This window comes from Glandiceps talaboti, chromosome 2 (assembly GCF_964340395.1).
Source record: "Glandiceps talaboti chromosome 2, keGlaTala1.1, whole genome shotgun sequence".
Classification (NCBI taxonomy): domain Eukaryota; kingdom Metazoa; phylum Hemichordata; class Enteropneusta; family Spengelidae; genus Glandiceps; species Glandiceps talaboti.
The window spans coordinates 20,441,146-20,460,480 of record NC_135550.1 but is presented as its reverse complement, the minus strand read 5'-3'; the positions used below and the strand labels follow the sequence as shown (position 1 = coordinate 20,460,480).

The 19,335-nt window shown below is 35.8% G+C and overlaps 1 protein-coding gene across 8 annotated transcripts in view; it reads left to right on the top strand.

Moving 5' to 3' along the window:
* LOC144453723 (uncharacterized) overlaps window positions 1-18,825 on the top strand; it is a 60,698-nt gene extending 41,873 nt beyond the window's left edge. For 6 of the 8 annotated variants that reach the window (XM_078145061.1, XM_078145059.1, XM_078145064.1 and 3 more), the window contains 30 exons: window positions 38-166; window positions 550-711; window positions 2,785-2,916; window positions 3,564-3,695; window positions 4,015-4,143; window positions 4,466-4,588; window positions 4,801-4,965; window positions 5,665-5,802; window positions 6,452-6,622; window positions 6,940-7,107; window positions 7,666-7,830; window positions 8,058-8,222; window positions 8,794-8,955; window positions 9,443-9,589; window positions 9,759-9,872; window positions 10,386-10,461; window positions 11,090-11,133; window positions 11,634-11,951; window positions 12,184-12,501; window positions 12,727-12,805; window positions 13,141-13,184; window positions 13,353-13,428; window positions 13,878-13,921; window positions 14,811-14,829; window positions 15,302-15,373; window positions 15,788-15,851; window positions 16,445-16,540; window positions 16,914-17,099; window positions 17,462-17,524; window positions 17,882-18,825. In XM_078145061.1, coding sequence (XP_078001187.1) covers window positions 38-166; window positions 550-711; window positions 2,785-2,916; window positions 3,564-3,695; window positions 4,015-4,143; window positions 4,466-4,588; window positions 4,801-4,965; window positions 5,665-5,802; window positions 6,452-6,622; window positions 6,940-7,107; window positions 7,666-7,830; window positions 8,058-8,222; window positions 8,794-8,955; window positions 9,443-9,589; window positions 9,759-9,872; window positions 10,386-10,461; window positions 11,090-11,133; window positions 11,634-11,951; window positions 12,184-12,501; window positions 12,727-12,805; window positions 13,141-13,184; window positions 13,353-13,428; window positions 13,878-13,921; window positions 14,811-14,829; window positions 15,302-15,373; window positions 15,788-15,851; window positions 16,445-16,540; window positions 16,914-17,099; window positions 17,462-17,524; window positions 17,882-17,968 — 3,788 coding nt within the window. In that variant the 3' untranslated portion in view covers window positions 17,969-18,825. The remainder of the gene's footprint in view (window positions 1-37; window positions 167-549; window positions 712-2,784; window positions 2,917-3,563; window positions 3,696-4,014; window positions 4,144-4,465; window positions 4,589-4,800; window positions 4,966-5,664; window positions 5,803-6,451; window positions 6,623-6,939; window positions 7,108-7,665; window positions 7,831-8,057; window positions 8,223-8,793; window positions 8,956-9,442; window positions 9,590-9,758; window positions 9,873-10,385; window positions 10,462-11,089; window positions 11,134-11,633; window positions 11,952-12,183; window positions 12,502-12,726; window positions 12,806-13,140; window positions 13,185-13,352; window positions 13,429-13,877; window positions 13,922-14,810; window positions 14,830-15,301; window positions 15,374-15,787; window positions 15,852-16,444; window positions 16,541-16,913; window positions 17,100-17,461; window positions 17,525-17,881) is intronic. The other 2 variants (XM_078145058.1, XM_078145062.1) reach the window with 2 other exon arrangements.
* The last annotated feature ends 510 nt before the right edge of the window (window positions 18,826-19,335 follow it).

Below are 19,335 nucleotides of genomic sequence, written 5' to 3'. Positions count from 1 at the left end.
AAGTTAACCTTTCAATTTAAATCATCTGTCATATCAGGAAGTCTGTGTGCGGGTGGTCATCCATGTAGGAATGGTGCCACATGCATAGTGGTTGGTGGTTCCCCTATAAACTACAAATGTCTGTGTCCTACCGGATTCATGGGAATGCATTGTGATCAAAGATATGGTAAGTGAAATATACATATTACATGTTGTAAACGTCGAAATGATATTATCAAAGTCTTGTTCATTATGTTTATTGTATTTTTTGCTTAATTAGAACATTTTGAATATCTCTATGCAACATACTATTAGTAATATTTAATCCAGTATCAATCAAATTGTAGTACATAACATTGTTCAGCATAACCTTTTACTACATAAATCTTAATAGAATATGAATTAGACATGACAATACCTGATGACTACCATTTAGAGTGAGTGGGTGAGTGACTGATTGACCTGACAACTCTCTAACTACTCGATATCATTTTCATCAACTTCCACGTTCAATATTACTTACACTCCTTTTTTCGTTTCCTTATTTGACTCATTGTCTAACTTTATTAGGTTACAAACCAGGACAGTGTCCACCAATTCCAGAACCAGAAGATAGACCTGGAATGACAGATGAAAGTGTATACTGTCAACATACCTGTACGAATGATTATGGATGTGAAGGAACTAAGAAATGTTGTATGTCAACAAATTGTGGAATGGTGTGCTTAGAAGGCAAGTTTCGCCCCGTTTTTTAAATAAGGACATCTTATCACAAGATATATTACAGAGGTGGAGACATCGACATGGAGTTGTATTGTAACCTTTCATAAATGACATGAAATACAAGCTAGATAGGTAGAATACAACACTTTTGACAGAAGCGTCCCAATGCATTCGGACACTCGGGTTGACTGGGATATAAAGAACACTACATATTATTACTGGGTGGAACAAACGCTAACTTGAATATACATAGAATAACACTATTAGCTTCCCCATGCATTGTATCAGACACTTAGAGTAAGTGGGATATAAAACACATATTACTGGGCAAGCGAGAAAGGGAAATAAATCGACGTCATTCCATGACACATGAGAGGTTACTTCCAATCGAATCCGCTGAAATATCCTGCACCATGTATAAGGTATATCCCAATATTTCATGCTAAATATACACAATGCAGGGTGCTATCATGGTAGGGAATAATATGGAGATGATATTACATGAAATGTTGTAATGCATTTTTTCAAGAGAGATGACCACTATTACCTCAAAAGACGTTGTCTTAAATGAATTACAGTTTGGTACATATATTCCATTTGTTATGTCCAGATTATATTAAACTTTTATCCAGGTGTGTACAAATCAATCACCCCTATTTACATTGCACAAACTTTATGATTTTTAGCTCCCGTATGGGAACTGATGGCGTAGCGATGTCTGTCTGTCTGTCTGTCTGTCTGCCTGTCTGTCTGTCTGTCTGTCTGTCTGTGCAGAAATTTTATTCCACTGATATCTCAAAAAGAACTAAAGCAAATGTTCTGCAAATTACTATGTGGCGTTGTCAGGCTGTAACTTAGCGCTGATTAGTTTTTGGTGGGAGTGGCTTGCATAATTAATGATTATTTGCATAATTAATGATTTTATAAATGGGGCTATATATGCATAACGACAGCACCAAATTCAACGAAACTTGCTACATCTACGGATCATACAAAGATATAAAAGCGTCAAAAAATGTTGACTTATGTCAAGTTAATTAAGGACTAATTTGCATAATTAATGAATGTTTGTAACTCAGGTTATGCATCCAGAATGACATTTATCAAATTTGATGAAACTTGACACAGATATTGATCATACAGAGATATGATAGTTCTTAATGAAATTTAGTGCTGTCAATTAATTACTCATTTGCACAATTAACGAACTTTGGCAATTAGGGCCTATTCCAAGAAAGACTGTGCCAAATTTGACGAAACTTGCTAAGATATTGATCGAGCAAAGATATGATGATATCGAGTCAATTAGTTGCTTATTTGCATATTTGATGAACTTTTGCAATAAGGGATATATAGCCAGGACTGTACCGAATTCAAATGAACTTGCTACAGATGTTGATTGCACAAAGGTACGACAGTTCAGAAAGACATTTCAAAGTCTTGTGTCAATTAATTGCTCAGTTGCATATTTAGCTAAGTTTTGTAAATATAATGTAATCACTAATGTAGAACGGCTGCACTTTATAATCAAAGGAGTGAGTGCATTGCAGTCACTGTACTGATAGTTTTCGGTGGGAGTGGCTTGCATGATTAATGCTACTTTGCATAATTAATGATTTGGGGCTATACATGCAGAACGGCTGCACCAAATTCAATGAAACTTGCCGCATCTACGGGTCATACAAAGATATACGGGAGCATTTTCAGTTCATCTCTGGTTTTATCAAGTACTAATGTGCAACTACTTGTGATCTTTCGTTTATTCATTATCATTATTATGTATTTGCGAATTATGAATAAATATCATTTATAAAATATCAATTATCATTGGACGATTAAATTAATTTATATAAAGTAATACATTGTAATATCCTTTTTCATTTTCCTCTTTGCGCCTCGACATAAAATGCTCCTTGGAAGAGCACCCTTAGAGTTGAAAGCACCGCCCATTTTTAATAAATGGACAGGTGAATGTAACGATGAAAAATTGCTGTAGCCAATGAAAACCGACACAGATTTTATCATCAATTGCTTTTAAATGGAAGAGTTTATTTTAACTTCTAATATATTTTTCCTTATCAGTATATAATCCGTGCGACTCAAATCCATGTATGCATGGGGGTACTTGTGAAATAGCATCATCAACGTTGCAGAACATGTTGCCACACTGTATATGTCCTATAGACTTTAGTGGTCCATTCTGTGAAACCCCTGGTAAGTGTGTTTATGGTATGCTTTCTTGATATGTAATTAAATTTAGTACAAAAATATGATGCTGACCATTCTTTAAAAATGTTTTGTTATCGCGATTTCCCAAATATTATTTTTCTTATTTTTGCTATATTTCAATATATGTACTTCCATTAGACAGATCAGTAGATGTTTACACTCACTCCGCTCTGTGTCAAATGAGCAATTAGCCTGTGAGATTGTTCTAGGATTAGCAATCTACTATTTAATGCAAACTGGTAATCTCTGATAATAAGACAGTGATATATGTAGGAAATAGGCAAAAGTAATGAGATATGCAACTGTAGTTAGGATGGCAATATTTAAAATTTTATTTGAAATATAGAGGAAATAAATAATATTCGAACTCCACAAAAACACGAGAACAATCTTAACCTCGTAATATCCTTTACGTACATTATTCATTTTCCATTTTGTGTCTCAACATATATAAAGAGCCCCTTGGAAGAGCACCCTTACATTTGAAAACACCGCCCACTTTTAATAAATGGACAGGTGAATGTAACGATGGACAATTGCTATAACCAATGGTAACCGGCACAGATTTTATCACCAAGTGCTTTTAAATGTAAGAGGGTATTTTAACTTCTAGTATATTTTTTCTTTATCAGCATATAATCCGTGCGATTCAAATCCATGTATGAATGAAGGTATTTGTGAAATATCACCAACGTTCCAGAACATGGTGCCATACTGTAGATGTCCAATAGGCTTCAGTGGCCTTTTCTGTGAAACCAGGATTGGTAAGTGTGTATATGTTATATTTTCCAGAAATACAATTGCATTTACTACAACAATATGATGTTGACCATTGTTTAACAATGACGTAAGTGTTAAGGATGTAGGGTCTATGCTGAACAATTGCAGTTGGGCTTATATAAAAACAATGTCCGTTCTGTTGAACTTGTCAAGAATATCACTCGATATTATGATACTTCTGTGGAATGCCGGCGTGTTGAAATTCGTCCTTTAACATACACATCTTACGTTATTCCGATATTCTGGCGATTTTAGGAAACGTCCGATCAGACATACAACAACTTTTCAATATTTTACCTATAGAAGTTGGTTGTGACTACAATCAGAACAGATGTCAAAATGGCGGTAGGTGTGTTATGACATCAGGTGCTATGAGAGGGTCTTGTACATGCACGGATGGATTCACTGGGAACTTATGTGAACAGCCAATAGGTAAGTCGGAGTATTTTGTTGATGGCCTGATTATGTTAGAAATATGGATAGAGGATACTACAATAAGTAATTCCAATACCAGGCTAGTCGTCAGATCTTCATATACGCAATCTTCTAGGTGATTTTAGATTTAGATTTACCCCAACCCAATGTAAAATCTATAGAATGTAAAGGACAACCCAAGTTAGTATTGTACTATAGAATGTAAAGGACAACCTCAGTTTATATTGTACGGCCGGATGTGAAAGAAATATAATCATAATCGTACCTGATGCATTAACATACATACTAGTATTTAGGCGCTATTATTTTATTTTACTAGCGTCTGGTATATGTGCTTGTAACCCATGTCTGAACGGCGGAACTTGCCATGATGTAATGGGAGTGGCATACGGATGCATTTGTCCACCTGAATATATGGGTAAAAATTGTGAATGGCTGGTAGGTGAGTGTCGAATTTGTGTACATCAATAAATTATTCCTATAACTACTAGGTATTCGTCTACTATTGTCCAATAGTATTTGGTGTGTTTTGATCATAATATGCAGGTGTATTAGGAAGTCACAACTTGAATGTGATATAGGTATTATCTCTATTGCTTGAAATGAAGGTAAAGTTGATGACAGGATAAAACATTTAAAGACTATTTTTTTCAGGGTCGTATGAGTGTCCTACCGGAAGCCCGAGAATGCAATGTATGATGGATCCATGCATAGTAGCCAAGTGTCAAACCAATGAACAAGCTTTGTGTCGGCCTAACATGTGTGGTGGCTGCAAGGCAGAGTTTTATGATGAACAAAACAACAGGGTTGAATGTGAAGGTATATATCAATATTACACACCAAAATGTATTGTACACGAAATAGGAAATGTGCAAAATTTAGTATACAAAACGAAATATTTCCCTACTTGATGTTTAACAACACTGGTTGTCATAACTGGATAATCGTTGTGCAGCTCAGGAAATTTGGGGGGAAACGACATACAAATACATACTTAAATTGACAAATACGAAAACCAGAAATGTACACGTCAGAATTTGAACATCTTCATGGCTGATGATACGGAGTTCATTCGTGTACAAAAACATACAGAACATGATGATAGCCATCCTCCTCCCGTTTTAAAATAAGTGTAGATTGAATGTCAGAAGAAGGTGATAACATTTGCCTTGGGCATATTTGCACAACCTTAATTTTTTCCATTAATTTTGGCAGCAGCGAAATTTATTTTTTTTAAAAGAAAAAAACTGTTTATTGTGATTTACAATGGCAAGCCAACAGTAGGTCCCGAGAGGTTCATAATTTCTGCCATAAATTGCAGCAGGTAAAGGGCGCAATCGACGAAGCATGTAACAACTCTGTTGCTGAGACAAGTATTAAACGATTATCACCAACCCATGGTGATAGACCTTATGACCTACCTATTTGTAGACAACCCCTCAACAGTTTCAGCTTTGTAGCACTATATTTGTATTCTTCAATGGTTGCAACACTGGTTTATAATTATCCCTACTGTAGATCCGTGCCAGCCCAATCCATGTCAAAACAATGGCCAGTGTTACAATGTGAATGGAAAAGATTATATGTGTGTGTGTCTAGACACAGTCCCAACTGGTCAAGATATCCACTATGGAAGAAACTGTGAAAGTCCTGCCGGTAAGTGTAAAACCAGGCCTCTTTACTTTATTGCGTCATGTTCCCCAAATCTGTTAAAGATAGTAAAACCTGGGAGTGAAGTCTATATGCGTTGGTATGCAGTCTTTTTTACGTATACTTCGCGTTGCTATTATATTAGTAATTGGTGGGACCAATACGAAACAAGGTCGGGCGTTTATCACTGTTTTCGTTCTCGCGTATTGCAGTAGTGAAAGCTGCTCAACCTCCAACAAAGTTTTTGAAAATGTTGCTAGCTATATTACTTGTGATATCGTGAGCCCTAAACAGTACTTAATAACCTATGGGTAAGCGTACTTGTGCAGCCCTATACACAACATGGTATAATCAATCCATTGAAATAGATTTTTGCGTCCGCATCCGAAAATCGGCTCCTCGATGACGATGCCATCCCATTCATTGCTGTTACAGTATTACCTATGGATACAACCGACCCCTATAATTAACATGCACAATGTCTAATTATTGGTATTTTAACATGCTTCAGCGAATGTATAGTTAGTTGTCTGATTGAAAAAAATAATCTTCAGTTACAGCTAGTGCAGCTTGAATCACTTTTTCAAATTCACCCATCATATCTATAATGAAATTAGAGAGGTTGATACAGTAATACCCTTTCTCTCATCTATAGCGTGCTCGGGAAATATGCAACCATTGACGTGTGTTATTGATCCGTGTGCCGTATCGGTGTGTCCATCCAATCCAAATGCACAATGTAGAATCAACATCTGTGACAGAATTGGCTATGATGAATGCTTTCCCGAATTCTTTGACGAACAGGGACGAGTTGTCGATTGCTATCGTAAGTTGCAGTGTCAAACATTTGATATTTTGTAGGGAATTGAAAATATGATGTTAGTCATAAACCCAACAGTTCTTTTCAAATACGTCAGACGTGTATTTCTCTTATAATTAATACATATTATGATATTATTCATCATGGTATATTTTTGCTGTAAAAAAGATTCAACGGATTCGAAACGGATATTTTCAGAATTTCACTTTTTACATAAAACACGTCGAAGGCTAGAATTAAATTGTTCGAAAATGCTAACGGAAAACAAACTTGTAATATTCCTACATATCTGTACCTACGAAACGATACGTTTTACCTCATAGAAATGACCTGTCCCGGGAACATGGCACCACAAAGATGTTCAGCAAACCCATGTTTATTGGCGAACTGTCCTTTGCATCCTGAGGCAAGTTGTCGTCCTGAACCCTGTCACGAAGATAGGTGCATGGCGGTATTTTTCGATACGTATAACAACCGAATTAATTGTGAAGGTAAACAAACTGTTATTGTAGTTGTGTGTTTTGTAAAAGACATGCTAAGCATGTTTGTTTGTTTGTTTGTTTGTTTGTTTGTTTGTTTGTTTGTTAAAAGGTGATTAAAAAGAGCTGGAACTATCCTAAATTTACTAACGATGTTTTAAAGCCTAGAAAAAATATACATGTACGTCTTTGAGCCGCATGTCCTTCCTAAAGTAGAGAAGTCGATATTTTCGTAGTCATTGGGCTCTGCTTTGTGTTTCCCTTAATCTCCCTTAGCCCTGGAAAATGGTTGAAAGCCAATTAGCCTTGAAGGTTTAAACTGAGGTTCTTGCATCAGTGTTAACGTTGTCTTATCAATGTAGCCATGACGATTACTAGGGGTGTTTTTGTTCTAGACCAACGTTAACCATGTAAACGTTTGCTAAAGCTCTACCGGACAAATATTTTGCACATTATATTTAACTGGCGTGCCTAATTATGCATTGTCAAATTGCTCAAAGTTTCGAAAGGTAATATGAAGTTATACTTTCCTTATATTTTCATTACCCTGTTTTTTACCTCCCTACCAAGAACCAAGACAGTGCCCTGATGGACAACCTGTGGTTAGCTGTGTAATCAATCCATGTGAAGTTAACGAATGCCATGCAAACCCCAATGCCCGATGCGTGGCAAATTATTGCGGGAGTTGCACTGCAGATTTTTTTGATGAAAATAATAGAAAAGTCAATTGCGAAGGTAATAATCAAGTCCATTGCTTCTGACTATGTGTTATCAGACATTATAAATGCATTTTCGTGACCTAACTTGGCTTTCAACATCATAAGACAAGCGTGTGTGTGTGTGTGTGTGTGTGTGTGTGTGTGTGCGCGCGCGTGCGTGCGTGCGTGCGTGCAAATCAATCCCATGTCTTTAATCAAATTGTTTCTATTCATGTAATGGGTTTCTCTTCCCTTCGTGCCCAGAACCGAGACCTTGTCCAGATGGAAGTACCATGTATAACTGTTTGGTTGATCCATGTCAAGTTACTGAATGTCCTGCGAATCCTGATGCTCGATGCGAGGCCAATTATTGTGGTGGTTGCAATGCAGAGTTTTTTGATGAGTATAATATGAAAGTCAGTTGTGAAGGTAATTCTTGTTCATAATATTTGAATCAAAAACAGTAAAGACAACGTTAATGACAATGGAAGAAATGTATGCAGTTGAGTATGTGTATTTGAGAAATTAGTACTGTAATTGGAAGGGTCGAAGTGTAAATAGATATCTTTTTACAGTAACTTTGTTCAATTCACACCCAAGAAATGGTAAATGAAAGCATAGCATTTTTAAATGCATACTTACTACGGACAGCTGTGCTAATCGCCCATTAAAAAGCAAGATTGTTACTGACACTTCCCAAAACTCAAAATATCTATCGATACATGGAAAACAAACACTTATTTCAGTTCATAATAAATAAACTTAATGTATTTTATTACTTATGGTCTAAAATAAATCATTATCTAAGTTAAAAAGTGGGCATTCGCCAAGCAGATTGCAAATGTGTTTCTAATAATTGCAACAACAACAACAACAACAACAACAACAACAACTTCTAGTTACTGTCATATTATACGTAAAGACTATTCTTATTATAAAGTCTCGACAGTTTAATAACTTTCCTTATCCTTTTATTCCCCTGTTTTTTCTCTCCTTGAAGAACCAAGACGGTGCCCCGATGACCAACCTCCGGTTTTCTGTGAAACAAATCCTTGTCAAGATATTGAATGCGAAGCAAACCCCAGAGCTCAATGCCAGATCAATAACTGCGGAAATTGCACTGCAGAATTCTTTCTAAATAATATAATTGTCAATTGTGAAGGTAGTAATCATGTCCATTGCTTCTGACTATGAGTCATTATTTAGGTTAATTATGAGCAGCCATATCATAAATACATTTTAGGGACTTTAGCTTAAACATCCTAAAATAAGCCACTGGCAGGCATCTTGTCGGAGGTTTCTTCAAGAATGCAATAATTCTGAAATAACCCAAATCCATAATATGTAACATGAACACTCATAGCACATGCTGGAGTAATATTTGAATACGCACCATATACCATAATTTGCATGTTTGGTTGTGGTCAAATTTGGAATATGATTATCCTTGACAGAATCGTTCACTATGGATATAAGAAAAATATGTATGTATGTATGTATGTATGTATGTATGTGTGTATGCGTGTATGCGTGTATGTATGTATGTATGTATGTATGTATGTATGTACGTATGTATGTATGTATGTACACTGTGCAACAACATCTTCTAGTTATTGTACATATTATACGTAAAGACTATTTTATTTCAGTACCAACTGGACCAAAGCCAGGATCATGTCCAAGAGTTGAAGAGTATGACTGCGAACATGATCAAGATGAGTGTATGAATGATAGGGATTGTATTGAAGAATTAAAATGTTGTACCAATGGATGTGTTATGCTCTGCACAGTACCAGGTAACTTTGACATTCTTGAGTGTTCGATTGTCGAGAGACTACAGAGGAATTGATGTTTGTACAGTATGCCAGATAACAAGATTTATTATAAATATATTCAAAAAACTAGTTTCGGGGAGATATATAATATTATCATCCCGTAATTGGTCATATCCTCTTTAATACACAGTTGATGTACCTAAGTGTCAACGCAATTATGAATGCCTCAATGGTGGTACCTGTGAATATGGTTCTTGTAGATGTATGGCTAGATACTATGGAGATTTATGTGAAAATTACGAAGGTAGGTATAATGTTGTGGCGCGTGTTATCGCTAAAATAGACATTAATGACTTCTTTTAATCTATACTTGGATGTACTTTTTCAAATTTGTTACATTCATAATTGTCTGTTGGCGAGTTTTGTAGTGTATCATCTGCACACATGCAGTCTTCTGATAACTTGTTGGACTGTTGTTATTTAAGAAACTAGAGATATTTTAGCTAATGATTATATTACAGTATCTGGAGTACACTAGTTAATCCATACCCAAGCCCATGGGGTACTTTGAGGCATAGACCGTACACGTGGAGGGGCAATCGTTCATTTGTTCATACACGTACAATACGATTTTCAATCCAACTCTATGTTACCATAAATGTATATACAAACTCCGATTGTGGACACGTCCAAGTCAATTTACGTCTATAGCTATAATACAGAACCTCGGTTACCATGGCAATATGAGCACAAGATATAACTTTTACAAGTTAGATATTGGTGTTTGAAAGAATGTACAATTATTGTTCAATACTAGATCTTAGTTGCGTCGGTAGTGATGGTACAATCTATGCAGATGGAGAGACCATGATGCCGGACGAATGCAATACTTGGTAGGTCTCTCTCTCTCTATTTACTTCATTTACAAGAAATGGGAAAAGTGTTCTCAAATTGCAAAATTTATCTTATTCTACTTTTGAGACAAAAATCTTATAATTTGTTACATCAATATTTTTATACTGCACTGTATTCATAACTTTACGTATATTTGAATAATAATTTATCATTTAATGATTCAATTCAATCAATGCCGAAAACAAACTTATATGATATTTGAATACCCTTTAAACTAATACAAATATATAACATTTTCAAAAAAGAACAATCTAGTAATGCTAGTTAATACAAGGGGCTAAAAACAAATTACCTGATTTAGTCCAGTTTGACTCCTTAGATGCTAATTACAGATTAATACAATATAGAATTAATTCAATTTGATGAGAGCGATAAATAAGTACAGAAAGCATGAAAAAATAGAAATGACTTGGCTACTATATAATGGATATTCCAAGGTTTAGCGAAATGTATGTGACATTGATTGGGTGGATCATTTCAGAAAAAAATGTGTCTGACTCATTGTAATAAGATGTCAAAGTTTAGATGTGCACTACATTTTGAGTGTTTCGTCTCGTCTGTTTATATACTGTATATATTTATAACGGTGATACTCTTTGTTGACAGCACTTGCAGTGGTGGTGCGTTGGTTTGCACCTTGATGATCTGTGGTAAGTAATGTTCATGTGAATTACGTTGTAGATAGCAAGTTGTAAGTTTATGTTTCATAATTCTGTTGTGCAGATATGCTTCACTTAGTGTCAAACTTTGGCTATAAATAAGATGGTTAATGACTTGGCCAACAATTAGATATCGTTCCAAAATATTTGTCTTAGTTCAGCTGATGAAAATGAGTAGCCTATTAAATGGGGCCTTGTCACTACGAGTCGCGAGACGAGTAGAGAAAACCCTTAGGCCACGAGTATTTTCCGGTTGAATGAAGAAATAATGCAATTATACCTCCTCAAGCATAATTCATGTAAAATCTGGAAGACTAATGGCGATTTGGAACGTTTTCACTCGTATATTTCAAGCAAAACCATCAATACATACACGTGTAGTCGTGATGTAGAATGACCTGGATATATACTCCATATTTTCTGTTCAAATACAATAACTTGGCTAGATTATGGTATAATAATCAGTACAATTGTACTATTTTATTCTTCAGAACACCGTTGTCCCGATGGCATTCCAGCCACTGATGCTAACGGATTAGATATTTTTTGTGGACTTGGACCAATACGTCAAGAATGTCCAGCAAATCATTTCTGCAATATTGCACCCGATGATAGATATGCAGTATGTTGCCCAGGTTCTGGGTATACTTGTCCCCCCAACGAACCAATGGTTGAATGTTTGGCAAATCCATGTGATGGCAGCGAATGTCCTAGTAACGCAGATGCTGAATGTCGACCCAATTACTGTGGCAGCTGCAGAGCAGAGTTTTATGATAACCAAGGAGAGATTGTTGACTGTGCGTTGCCAAGTAAGTCAACTATTTCAGAATGTGCATGGAGTGTCTTTGCATTTGACCGCTGGAACATTTTCGGGATGAAGAAAACAAATGAGTGGTATATGTGATCACAAGGCTGGGGTTTACAAAAGTATAAGCTTATAATGCATTGTTAGGTTAGTTATCCATGTTTTCTGTTCAAATACAATAACTTGGCTAGATTATAGTATAATAATTAGTACAATTGTACTATTTTATTCTTCAGAACATCCTTGTCTCGATGGCATTCCAGCCACTGATGCTAACGGATTAGATATCTTTTGTGGGCGCGGACCAAATCGTCAAGAATGTCCAGCAGATCATTTCTGCAATATTGCACCCGATGATACAAAGGCAGTATGTTGCCCAGGTTCTGGGTATATTTGTCCCCCCAACGAACCAATGGTTGCATGTTTGGTAAATCCATGTGATGGCAGCGAATGTCCTAGTAACGCAGATGCTGAATGTCGACCCAATTACTGTGGCAGCTGCAGAGCAGAGTTTTATGATAACCAAGGAGAGATTGTTGACTGTGCGTTGCCAAGTAAGTCAACTATTTCGGAATGTGCATAGAGTGTCTTTGCATTTGACCGCTGGAACATTTTCGGGATGAAGAAAACAAATGAGTGGTATATGTGATCACAAGACTGAGGTTTACAGAAAGAATATAATGCATTGTTAGGTTAGTTATCTAAGAATTACGTTGCTGTGGCAATAAGCACAAGATATGGCATAGTCTTTGTTGACCAAAATTATTGTTTGCTACTAGGTCCAGAACCGTGCCGAGGTAGTGATAACAAAATCTATGCAGATGGAGAGACCATGGCGCCAAATGATTGCAATGTTTGGTAGGTATCTCCACCTTTACTTATACTAGTCTTATAGACGTGCAAATTTTTCTCACATTGTGGAAAAACAACTGTTTACAAAACAGTGTTTTAGACTTTTTCACAAACACTTACACCAATTCATTACTCTTTCAATTTTTATAATAACCTTGCATATTGTATGCCATTACGTTTATTGAATTCGGTTGATGTTGTAAAATAATACCTTAATTATCCGCTGTTTGTGATCTCTAGCTTTGTATGTATCGAAATTTTGCTTTACAGTATTTTATGTATTTGACAGTTTGACCTATCTTATTATGTCTTATTATTACACATTTTGTTCTTGTTTGCAGTACTTGTAGCAATGGTATAATGGCTTGCACTGAGGTTTTCTGTGGTGAGTTACGTTCATTTAATTATGTCATGAACAGTAAAGAGAAAACGCAATGAAATTTGTTTCCTCTTGATATTTTTCATCTTCGTAACCCGGTAATTTACAAATTATCATAGTTATATTGAGTGAGTGTAGACCTGACCTTTCCTACGTATACAATTATTTTGTTAGGGGACACAACATCTTGTGAAAACTCTGGTATTCATTTTGAACATGGCCAGGAAAGAACTTCAGACTGTAATACTTGGTGAGTATTAGACTGTAAGATACGTCGTGACGTTTCGCCCTCACCGGCCTCCTCTCACACTGTTAGGGGTTGGCCGATGTTTGAGGGCGCACCGTCACGGCGTACCTTACAGACTAGGTGAGTATTTGATCCACATTAAACACTATATCATCGTCCACTCTATCAAAGACACGTTATATCAGCTAATTTCTCTAATGATTGTAATTTTTCACTTTCAGTTTGAGCTAACGATATTGAAATTCTAAATTGCATCCAGAAAGGTGTAGAGGAACAGTGCTAGCAATAGTGTCAATTAGGCTATATCGGCAACATCGGAGGCAAGGAGACAAGGCACCTTGTTTACGAGGCGTTATAAGCACAGTCTCAGCACCAAATTAAAATTCTTATGAGGTCAGCAAAGGATTATTACCTCATCCTAAATTCAACTTGTTCACCTTTATTTCTTACAGTTACTGTAATTTCAAACAATGGGTATGTTCACAGAAAGCATGCGGTAAGTTATCATTATTGTATACTTTTCATTTAAAACAATGCCATTATGACATACCAATGTGTCCACTAGTAAAATTATCTTTTAATTAATTAGTATCATTCAGTTGAGAGATCCCATCGGTGTCACCAACGTAGCGAATGTCAACAACTTCATGATAGATTGAAATGTTCATGATTGTGTACAATGTGTTGCAGGGACAATGGGGGATTATGAAGTTATGTGAAAGTTCTTGGATTAGCCGAAAGTCGTTACATTTTTGGCATATACATTTTTAATGTGTGCTTGTGTGCTTGAAGTACCACAGGGGCACGTATTATTGCTTAGATTGCCGTTTTCTTTGGAAAATATCGTATTAATCCTGCTGCTACAAATGTATCAATCGTTATACTAGTAGAAATATTATTTCTCCTTACACTTACCGGTAGGAATATATAGTCAAAAGGTTGTTATATTTAGTCTGTAGACCTGGAAAACAACAATCTATGAAATATTACACGCCCCTATGTGAAGTACGGGTGTTTAGTCTGGCTGCCAGACTCGTCACTGTCGTCCCTAATCTTTGTATGTATGCCGAGCGGCTTAGCAGGGACGAGTCCCGACTGAAGTCCCTCACTTCTCGTGACTTCGCCGCTCATGGCGCACTTCGTGCGCCTTACACAGCTAAGGGTTGATAGTCACGAGTCTGGCAGCGAGACTATTAAAACGGGTGCTTTGATTTCATTTTTCAGTTATTCATGACAAAGCCATTGTCATGTCACGTATAGTTGTTTGACCAATTAGTGAGTTGTTTCAAATAGACTGATTACCCAAGTTTAGTTTCTCATTTGACCTTATCACGATAACCTAATTGAAATCCTGTTTTTTCTTTCTTAAATGTATTCAATTTTAGTTGATACTGGAACTCTTGTGTAAGTACCACGAGTGCCTTTATTCTTTTATATTTCACCACCACCCCCGCCCCATAAAAAGGAAAACCTTTGGACTTGGCATGGAGTGCTGATAATTTATAATTGTGTAGTTGACAAATTCGACCTAAAAGACTATTGGTAATTTATAAGTTTGTTGAGATTGTCAGTTTTATCGAATATGACACATGTACACAAGAACAACGTCACCCTAGCTATAACTTGTATTTATTGATTGTGTTCGACGAGGGAAGATGGTTACAGCAGAGACCCCACACATGCCACACGTGTTTGGTACAGTATATGCAGAGATACTTTTTTAAATGATCATGTAAACCCGGTATATACATAAGCTTACAGAGTGTGTGGTATAACGACCACACCCAAGAGAAGTAAAGTTAAATGCAAAGAAAGGTGTTATTTGTGCAACATGTACTCCACACTCTATCTACAAATATTTATTCTAAATTTACAGGGGGATATCAGTCTCTTTCCACCTAGAGGGTAACTTTGCAGAAATAGAGAACAAGGTCGAGGAATTCAAAGGGTAAGACATGATCCAATCATGGGTAATTAGTAACGATAATTATATAGGAATGAACACATGTTTTTCCTCTTTGTAATATTTGTGAGAACAGACGATCTATGACCACATGAGTAGAATTAAATCGAAGCTTTCATTGTTAAATTTAACCATCCTCTATACTTTACAACAGCTCCTTCCTCTATACTTTACAACAGCTCCTTGTATATTTGAAAGCTTTGTTTACAGTTTATAGCATTACGGTTTCAATTTTACAAATCACATAAAATATACAATCAATTATATGTTAGCTATGATTCATCTTAAATGTGTTATCTTTCTAAACACGAATAAAATTATAACAGTTGGGGTATCAAACGATTACTAAGATGTGACAAGTTTAATACATAACTGGTTGTTCTGATGTATTTTTTACAGCGCCCTCTTTGACAGTGTCGTTGCCAATTTTAAGGTTCCTGTGTCCATGATCAAGAATTTGAGGGTAAAAATATCTACATTGTATTCTTCAAAAGGACAAATGTTTGCGATTAAATAATTACCTAGGTGTTAAAAATACATTTAGACTTTTGCGGGTATTCAAGGCAATACGTTCAATAATAGTAATTGTGACGTCATAATTCATTGTGTGATTGAATATGACAACTTGTCAAAATATTATATATTATTTGTCATAGCTGAGTGTTCTTGGGGTATTTATTAGTATTAGTATGGTCACCAAATAGTAAAACAAAACAAAACTTATCAGATGATTAACTGATGGTCTAAAAGCCGATCATAGTCATGCATTATTGTACTAGTATATATATTGCGTACTGTGAATCAACCAACAGCTATATAATAACAACCTACAACAACAACAACAACAACAACAACAACAACAACATTGATAACATGTTAACAGCGACGGCCATTGCAATAACAATGGCCAACAATGACAACAAACCAACAAACGGTAGAGATATAAAAAGGGTTTAAACAAATAAAAGCTGGTAGCTAGACATTAGTGCGTTTGAGAGACTCTTCTCCCCTAACTGTTCAAAGCCTTACGGTCCGGGTATTTTTTTTTAAATGTAGATTTCGAGTGGAAGCATTAAGGTCGAATTTGATATTCAAGACAATTCTCAGGAAGAGGTTGACATCGAAGCGATATCTGCAAACATGGAAGTGAAGGTACGTGAATACAAACTATCGATAAGATCAACTTGGATTGTATGTTGGTGTGAAAGTTGAAATATTTTTACGTTGAAAAGACATTACATGTAAAAACATTACGAAATAATGTTCTGATCTCTAATATTACGTCACTTCCTGTCAGTTTGCATGTTATCAAAGGCCTTTTTCAGACAAGATACGTGTGTATCCACTTTCTTTTAGATAGATATAATTGTAGATAAATTAGTCGTGACTGACAATTATAACCTGAAACGTAGCTGTTCGAATGCGCGAGTTTGCCAAATGAATTAGAGATAGGATCTGAGCATTCGCAACTCTTGAAGTACAAAGAATCACTATAGAACTGAATTCTTGTCCTCTTTCAAATCAGATCACAGAGTACACGTTTGTATATGATGGCAAGAAATACGATGCCAAAGATAATACCGCTGTCTTTGAGAATATGTACGAAGAAGAACCTGCTGTTGAGAAGCATGTGAAAGAAATTCTGATCATTGCAGCCATCATAGTTGGTGTTTTTGTTGTGCTCATAATCATTGCGATTGTTTCCTGCCTGGTGAGTCTTTTTAGTTTAGCTGTTACCGCCATCATTGATAACGCGACCGTCATCATATATCATAATCATTCCCATCACCGTCTTCATCCCCAATGACTTGTGCATATGTTTTAGACGACGACGACAACAACAACAACAACAACAACAACAACAACAACTTCTACAACTTCTACTACTACTACTACTACTACTACTACTACTACTACTACTACTACTACTACTACTATAGCAAGTGATTTTTTGTACAATTCCTTTCGAAATGACCTTGATGTAGTGAAATATGGACCCAGTGGTGAACAAGGGTTTATGACTTTCTGACTTTTCCTTGAATAAACTTTCCTCCTTTTTCTCTTTTTTCATAGGTTGCAAGCACATTCAATAACAACAGACGGTCAAAGCGAGAGAAGCAGTACGTCAATAGAAGGGTATGTCATTTAAAAAGAACTCTGTGTGAAGAAGCCTGATTTCAAAAATGAATGTTCCTTGCATGATCTTTTATATCTACTAGATCCAAATCACATCTTTAATAGTATAACCTGTATATGTTATGCTAGTTATTATGCCTCAGCCTATACTCTATAACATCTACTTTATTCCATACTTGCCAGATACAACGTAAGCAATTTTGAAAAACGATGTATGTCTGGCAGTCATTAAAATCATCGTCAGCTATTCCATTGACAAGTGACAACATTGTTTTAGTAAACGGTAAAAATTCGGGGTTTTTTAAATATATTTTTTAACTGTAATGGGTTTACATATTTCGGATGTTTTCTTTACAGAATGCAACACCCCGTGATATTGTCCATGCCTATGATAACGACGCTTACGCAAAGTCACCTCCGCAAATGGAAACAGAGAATGTTTAGAGAGACAACTCAAGACAAGTGGACCAAAAGAATATCATATAAATGTGCCTTGCTGTGTACCGTGGAAGCAATATGCAATACATTTATGTTTATGTTCACAGTTTTTTGTAAATGGTGTTTATAAACTCTTACAATTTTTCATTTGATTATCTATATATATATACACAGTACTATACTTTTAATGTTGTGAAAAGGATACTGTTCACCCACTGTACTATAATTATGCAGCCAACTTTAACACGGCAGCCTATAATGAAGACGACTTATGATATATAAAATATTGAATGCTATATTTTGGTGTCCTGGGATGGTAGTATTACATTACCTTTCGTAGTTGAATAAAGTCCAGTGGGTTACTGTGTAACTGCATTGTTTTCAGACAATTAACACTTAATATTAAACTCAGTGGTTTCCCTGGTGGAGATACTACCAATACTCACTTTTATATTAGGTTCGGATAGTACATAGTTTGCATATATTATGTACTGATAATTCATATCACGTGTACATATATCTTTTGTAGTTTTTTATGAAAAGAATCGAGTCTGTTGTATGCTTTTGTAATTGCAGATATATACACTGGAACAGGAGTTGGTTTTACAATAATGCCTCAGACCAAGATAGCTGTAATGGTCTGAGATATAAATACTCACCTTTTTTGTCTGTATGGTCCCAATTATTAAAAAAGAAAAGAAAAGAGAACGAAGTCTGTCAAAACCTCGGCAATGACTTAAAATTTACATTTGGCCATCATTTATGGCCGTTACATTTGTTTGTATTACTAAACTTGTATTTGTAATTGTAGAATGGCTGCAATAAATTACTCTAACCCTGCTCATTCTGTTGCCTGAAGTAGTATTTTGTGCTTCATAAGATGATGAATACGTGTACCCTTTGTAGTCCATGTGGTTATTTTGTGTCTAACTACCAATTCTACACCACCACCACCACCTCCTCCTTTCTCCGATGGACACACACACAGTTGGACATTACCTTGCTGGTAATGTATCTGCGAACCAGCTTAGTGACTGCTTGTTACATATATGAATATTACACATGTAAGTCTTTGTCAGCTTTATGAGACTATTTGTCCGTATGAGTGGATGCTATAACTGCAAACTTGCTATGTATGAATAAAGTTTAGAACCCATACTCGGAAACATAACAAATTAAGAAATAAAACGAAAGTACTTCAATAGTATATGGTTTTACCCCGCAAATTGTTAACATTTTGCATGTCAATATCTTGTTTCTTTATTCGTTGGAGATTAGCTATTAAAAAGTTTGACCAGTATTTGTTTATGTACTATCTTGGTTTTAATGGCTGCATTATTTACTTATTTTAAGTAGTAGCATGAAAACAATGT